Source organism: Staurois parvus, unplaced genomic scaffold (genome assembly GCF_062004578.1).
Source record: "Staurois parvus isolate SC_StPar_1 unplaced genomic scaffold, SC_StPar_1.0 ptg000415l, whole genome shotgun sequence".
Lineage (NCBI taxonomy): Eukaryota > Metazoa > Chordata > Amphibia > Anura > Ranidae > Staurois > Staurois parvus.
In genome coordinates, this window is record NW_028318211.1 from 4290196 (window position 1) to 4297897 (window position 7702).

At 39.2% G+C, this 7702-nt stretch overlaps 1 protein-coding gene across 1 annotated transcript; it reads left to right on the top strand.

Moving 5' to 3' along the window:
* The first annotated feature begins 965 nt into the window (after window positions 1–965).
* Window positions 966–7479, top strand: LOC149454892 (leukotriene B4 receptor 1-like). Its single transcript, XM_089687053.1, has 2 exons — window positions 966–1300; window positions 5747–7479. The coding sequence occupies exons 1-2, from the start codon at window positions 1289–1291 to the stop codon at window positions 6839–6841; spliced, it is 1107 nt and encodes a 368-aa protein (XP_089543179.1). The 5' UTR covers window positions 966–1288; the 3' UTR covers window positions 6842–7479.
* Window positions 7480–7702: the final 223 nt, after the last annotated feature.

The window sequence follows — 7702 nt, forward strand, 5'->3', positions numbered from 1 at the left end:
CATCACGACATACATAAAGTATACTGCAAGTAGGCAGGTGTGGAGCCTCAAACAACAGGCAAGAGTAGTGGTGTGTGTTCATTGTATCCAGTGGAACTATAAAAGAATGTGTGTGTGTATAGATGTGGAGTTTTGCACAGATAATGAATGATGGGTACATCAGTTAGCATATATGCGGAGTGACTATGCAGAAGGAAGTAGAAGGAGAGACCTCTTGTGTTCAACAGTGTACTTAGCATGGGTTCACTTCAATGACTGATACTGTTCATTTCACATTAATACCCTCTGGGCTGACCTTTAGATCAGGGGTCTCCAAACTTCGTAAACAAAGGGCCAGTTGACAATCCTTCAGACTTTAGGAGGGCCGGACTGTGGCCAGTGGGAGTAGAAAATGCCCCAGCATCAGTGGGAGTTTACAATGTCTCAGAGTTGATGGTCAGTGGGATTTAAAAAATTAGACAGTGCATTTGGTCAGTAGGAGGAGTAATAGTGTCCCATTGTTGGTGTTAGTGGAAGGAATAGTGCCCCATCATTGGTGTCAGTGGGAGCAATGGTGCCCCATTGTTGGTGCCAGTAGGAGGAATAGTGACCCAGCATTGGTGTCAGTGGGAGGAATAGTGACCCGGCAATGGTGTCAGTGGAAGGAATTGTGCCTCAAGGGCCAGACAAAGACAAGCAAAGGGCCACATCCAGCCCTCGGGCCACAGTTTGGAGACTACCGCTTTAGAGCAAAGGTATATCCAACTGGTCCTCTATAGGTTAAAGAGTGACCCCATCCCACAAGTATAATTAGTACACTTTCCATTGCTAGCATTTCCTGCCAGGACATATGAGGGTGTAAACTGCCCCTTTTGCAGAGAAATGATTAAAGCTGAGTCATTTAGTGCAGTGTTTGAGGAATATAAATAGTATTGGTCCCTACAAGAAGTCCCTTTTCTTAGATGCCTCATAAGAGCAGAAGAAACATTTCAACATATCAGTTTACATCATTAAGATTTTCTGTTCTAACCAGAATGAAAGATTTTTTTTATTAAAGCATAAGATTGTCTAGATGCAGATAAGTGAATTCACGGACACTATCTTTTACGCAACAAGCTGAAATAGAACATTTGAGTTGTGACAGCAGGAAACCTGCAATACGCTGAAGATCCTTTTGTAACATCCTGCACTACCTCTTTTCTAAAGCTTATTTTTGTAAGTTTGGTCTAAAATATTTTCAAATGGACTGATTCGTACTCCTGCTCTTGAATTTAGGATATTTTCATCTCTGGGAACGGACATCAGCATCATGTCAGAGGCAGTAAGTAAAATTATACATGTCATTGCATAGTACTAATGAAAAGTACACCTGCCTGCCTAAATATGCTAGATGACATTTATGACATAATAAGAAAGTAATAGCATACATGCCTCTGTACAATATTAGTGAAATGAATGCCTACTTGCTTAAATATGGTAGTTAATGTAAATGGCATGATATGCCACAAGCAATTCATGGCATAATTTTTTATTATTTTAAGCTTAGTAGCTATAGAAATAATATGTAGACTGAATAAATGATCCAAATGATCTGTAGTATATCTCAAAACACAGATAGCATACAACATTAAATTGTGAGATATTTTTTTAATATTGCTATAAGATTTGCCCAGACTATACACAGTGAAGTATTTTTAAATTCTAAACAAATTGTAAAATTGTTTTAAAAGAAGTACGTATTCACTCCAGTAGCTTTAGGCATTTTGCAGAAGTTTGCCTTAAAAGTTGCCTACAGAAACACTGACACCTTAGCTCTTTTCCTGTTACTTTTATTGAAGCAGTATCTTCCCTGTCTGACAGTCTTTAATGTAAACACACAGGCATTTCTACATTGCTAGACTGAAAATGGTATTAAACTCAAAACCAAAAATGTAATATATTGCAGCTTACCAGTCACTATATGTGGTGACTGCATCGGTTGTTTTTTCTTTGTTTTTACCCCTCTTTTTTCACCTGGTGTTCTTGCCAGTAACACACCTCCTTTATTAGTGAGACACCACTGTGGAGGAATGAGCCAGGACAAAGCAGGCAGCAGCGTTGTCAGTCTGGGGGGGTGTTAGTAATAAATGTATTAGCAGATTTGAGTGCAATAACACATTGAAGATACATTTCAGCTCAAACTTTTATCAGTTACAGCAAGCAGTTCTTTCCTTTTGGGATAAAGGTTTTACATGTATAAATGTATAATTAAAAGATGACCAATGCCAGTGGTAAATTAATGGTCTTATCCATGTAAACTGATACATTCTGCTGGAGCTTGAGCTTCTGAAACACAGCAGACTAGCTTGCTGAATCAGCAGATGAAAGTAGAAGAAAGGAAGCCAAAAAAGGAAAATAATACTATAGCAATCACATTTAAGATTTTGTAAGCTGCAATATAATAAATGTTTACTTTTGGAATTTAATACTGCTTGAAGCCTGACATTAAAGTTTGTTTGTGATCTTTGAGAATTAATTACTCCACAGTGCATGCAGTGTGAGAGGCCAGGGATAGCATTTTAGAATTCCCTTACTGCTTGTTCAGGATACGTAATCTATCTATAGCCTAGGCATAGCTGCACCTTAAGTGTGTTGTTTTTAACAAACATTCATGATGTATGATCAGGGCATTTTTTCAGCAGGAACGTGGGAGAACGCAATTCTGGCACTTCCAGCATTGACTGGAATGTGGGTAGGGAGTGGAACCAAGGGATGGTGCTCAGAGGTGGGTTGTGGACAGAGATAAGGGGTGACTCAGAAAGGGGGGAGTACCTGCACCTATTCTCTGTGAAAAAAAGCCCTGTATATAATTATTCTCTGAAGAGGCAGCTACTCAAAATGAATAAATCTCTATTTAAATAGAGATCCATCCAAACAATGTCTTTTTAAATAATGGGTGATGAGGATAGGCTGTGATTAATATGCAGTCCTATTAGTTACCGGTAGTCCTCACTGTGTATTTTCATCTGACTACACAGTTAAATTAATGATAAGGGATTACTCACCAATGTCTCTTTGGGACATTACTTATTTCTATGATCAAATTCAGAAACAGAAATTCTGAATCTCAAAAAAAAAAAAGAAAAAGAAAAAGTAAAACTACATTTGAGCTATTTTTTTACAGAAATGTTTTTCATGATTTAATGAAGGTAAGGCAAAAGCTTTAACTTTTAAAAAATACATACAATTGTAAGGTTATACAATTATTCTCTTATGAAGTCATTGACACACCTTAAATGATAAATGCTTTTTAAAACTCCATTAAATATGCTTCTAGGATGATTCAGTCTTCTAAGTATGAATATAAAGTGTCTCACTTTAAGGATGCCCCGCAATGATATTCTTGAATATGTGCCAATGGCAGTGACTGTGCTGACTTTCTGTGTTATCTCTTTGAGCTGTAGTCGATCTGACCTGAGAACCCTGTGGTTAGTATGGTATGGCAGCTGAAAGGAAACCCAAAATAAGGTTTTTTTTACTGGCATCAATACCAATCTGAAACTGTGTTTCTAGGAGTGCTCAGTATTAAGCAACTCCAGGCGAAAGTGATTTCACAAGACAAATTAAATTTTATTTAAACAGAGCCGCTATAATCATCAGTCTTCAAGATGCAGAAAGAGTAGATCAAAGACATCAGAGGACATGTTGTAGCTGGGCTGGGGGGTGGTCGCTCTCTTGGAGTCATAAGGCCATCTGATCAGCCAGCTGATCACACTGCATGCAAGAACTAGGTAGCAGAGCACAGAAGTTTAACAGGTTCCAGACCTTAGACAGCTTTAATGGAAATATTATTATATATCATTTTTCTAATAATCTCTGCACTTTTGTCAACAGCTTTCAAACACAGTGACCTGCCGCCTGCAACTCTTTCCTTGTTCCTAGAAACCATTTGGTAGAAATTAATTTAGCAGTGCCAGCTAAAAGGCAATTTTATTAGATTTTAATGTAATTGTGATCATTTGGTCATTCAGAACTAGGAAATGACAGATGTCTGGAAAATTGCTGTTTTAAAGCTGACGGAAACTGCCAAGCATGTGGCCAATACACAGCAGATCTCCCCACAGTTCCCTCTTTTCTTGTGAGAGACCTGTTGCATGAAGGTAAAAGAACCTTCAGCCTATACAACCACTTTAAAGTGGTTCTAAAGTCTCAAAGTTTTTTTTATCTTAATGCATTCTATTCTATGTATTGAGGTAAAAAACCTTCTGTATGCAGCTAACCCCTGCCCCTCCCCCCTCACCCTTATATTTACCTGAGCTCGATCTCGATCCAGCGCTGTGCACAAGAGCTGCTGCTCTCTATGCTCTCTCTCCTTACTGGTCAAATTGGTTCCTGCTGCTGTCAATCACAGCCAGTGAGGAAGGAGTGGGGGCAGGGGATGAGCTGTGCTCTGTGTGTCAATGGATGCACAGGGTACAGCCCAGGATCAATCCTGAAAGTGTGCCCCCATAGTAGGTGTCTTGCTATGGGGCACTCGGCAGGGAGGTGGAGTCAGGAGCACCAACAGGGGACCCAAGAGGAGGAGAATCCAGGCTGCTCTGTGAAAACCCCTCTTCTCACAGGACACAGAGGCAGTATAAGTATAATATGTTCATTATTTTAAGAAAAATAGGGGGGGGGGGGGGAGTCCACACTAACATTATATGAGGACTCTTTTTCTTTCTTTTTTCTTTTAATTGCCCCTTTTGGTCTCCTGCTGCCAGTGCCCAGGCCTCTTGCACCCCGTACCTGTTTGTGGGTATCTCCTTAACTAACCAGCTGATAAGGAGATACTTGTATTGCATCCATAGACACACACAGCAAACCACACTCCCTTTTCCCTTTCTACACCTCCCAGCAATTTGACTGAAGGCAGCAGGATACTAAGGCTCTGCTGCCCTCAGGACCCCCCTGCTACACCTGGAAGATCTTATTGAAGTGGACCTTCACTTGCACTAAACACTTAGCAACACGTTACTCCTCTTCTTCCCTATTACACATTTGCAGTTTTGTTGGAGGAGGAGGTGCTCACCCCCATCTACTCATTGGTAACCTAGGTGAGGCTGATGAAATTTTACTGATACCAGCAGGATCCCAACACTCTGGTGCCCTCAGGACCCCCTGCTATACCTGGAAGATCCTATTGAAGTGAATCTTCACTCGCACTAAACACTTATTATCACTCTACTCCTCTTCTTCCCTGCTGCACATTTGCAGTTTTTTTGGAGGGGGAGGTGCTCACCCCCATTTACTGATTGGTAGCCTAGGTGAAGCTGATGAAATTTGACTGATAGCAGCAGGACCCCCTGCTATACCTGGAAGATCCTATTGAAGTAAATCTTCACTTGCACTAAACACTTAACATCACTCTACTCCTCTTCTTCCCTGGTACACATTTGCAGTTTTTTTTAAGGGGGAGGTACTCGCTCCCATTTACTCATTGGTCACCTAGGTGAGGATGATGAAGCCCTATGTTTGCCCACTCACAATCTCCTGGGTTACATATCACACCTCCCGAGAGGCTTCAGGACAGTCTCTCTTGGTCCTTTGATCTGGAGCATGTGCAAGGGAATACCGGGTGTACATGATTAGGTAGTGACAAAATCTCTCACGGCTCTTGATTTCATGGACTGGTAAGTGTGTTTTTTTAAACGTCAGTCACTGTAGTACTTATTGATAGCCTAGTAAGGTTCCTCTTTAAATGACATATTTATTTATTTTTATGATATTTCTCACTTTCTTTTTGCAGAATACAGTTATTGCTCTGATGATTATGAGTACACCAAATTTGACAACCTCTTCTAAGATCCTACCACAATCGTCTGGATCTTCTGCCAGCCTTGGGATTGCCATCTTATCAATTGCTTTCATTATTGGATTTCCAGGCAATGCCTTTGTCATCTGGACGATATTAACACGAATGAAAAAACGTACAGTAACCTGTCTACTGATTTTGCACTTGGCTATGGCAGACATCATGCTCATACTCACAGCACCATTTTTTCTCCATCTACTAACCACTGGAAGCTGGGTATTTGGACATGTCATTTGTAAGATGTGTCATTATGTTAGCTGTTTGAGTATGTATGCCAGCATCTTTCTGATTACCTTTATGAGCATGGACCGTTTTTTAGCTGTAGCATTTCCCTTCACTTCTCAAAAGGTGAGAACAAAACCAGTTGTCAGGAGCATTGTGTCTGCAATCTGGCTGCTTGCAGCTTTGATGTCCATTCCCATGTTATTTTACCGTGATGTTAAAAATGTATTTGGCCGTACTCTTTGCATACCATTCCATGGTTCAAAAAATGACACTTCCACTGCTAAACATATTATTTTTCAGTATATGTTTGAAACTATAACAGGCTTCGCCATCCCATTCACAATCATTCTGTACTGCTATGCTTTCATTGGACTAAGGCTACGTAGTGCCAAATTTCAGACCAAGAATAAAACAAGTCGTCTGGTAATCATGATTATAGTGACATTTGCACTCTTCTGGCTTCCATATCAGTTAGTGAATATGATACAGGTATCAGGGGAGTTGTTCTCATCCGGAACTCTAAGAAAAGCAGCTCAAGTTGCCAGGCCTAATGCCACAGCTCTTGCCTTTCTCAGTAGCAGTGCTAATCCTATTTTGTACGTGTTTGCTGGTGGGAATTTCATTAGAAGTGCTGGGGTGGGATTTATGGCCAAGCTCTTTGAAGGCACTCATTCTGAGACCTCCAGTTTCCGTAAAATCTCCCAGGTCTTTCGGCAAAGAAGCCATACTGAATCTGTTGAGTTAGAAAAATGCAAAGAGCATGTAGAGCAGTCGAAATTATTTACAACCAATCAAAGTGATTGACAGTATGATGATGAAAAAAACATGGAATTTTCTGTTTGAGATACATTTCAAACTTTGCTTTAAATACAGCAAGGATAATGGGATGCTGCATCATGGATTGCTACAAAACAATTAAGAGGAGCCTTTTTGGGAGCCAAGATATTATTTTATAACAATTCCTAACATGCTGCTTATATCAAACAAACAAAACTGAATTTAATGACTGGAAAATTGCACAGAACATACAAAGCAGTGTGAAACATTTTCATTTTCAATCCATTCACAATAACAGTATGATGCTTAAAAACATTAAATGTGAGTGATGGACCTTGTAAACTTTGTTTATAACTAGTAAAAGGTAATACTTTGTTATGGATGATGTTAAGAAAAAAATATTTATCACACTGCAATTCTACAAAATTATAAAAGAGCGGGAAGATTTATTCTCAAATAGGGCATTTTTGTATATATGTGTGTGTGTGTGTGTGTGGTGGTTGGGGGGAGAGGTAACAGGGGTCTTTTTTAATTATATACTATAAACTGTTGTTTTCAAAGCATGGTCAGATTTTGCATTAGAAATAATAATATATGTATACTCTCTTATTTTCTTGTAACTATATGGAAAAATAAAGAATGTTTGAATGTATAGCAGATAATAATTACGGTATTTGTTGATTTTTAAAACACTAATGCTAACCTGATTTAAAATCATCTGCCATTAACCTGTAAGTGAACATGAAATAAAAGACAAAAAAACCTTAAAAAAATCTCCAGCAGCCAAAAAAAAAAGTGTATGTGGAACTTGGAATCTGGATAGATTGCTAGTAACATGTTACATAATCTATATGTGGTTATAAAATGTAATTATATTTTTACCCCATG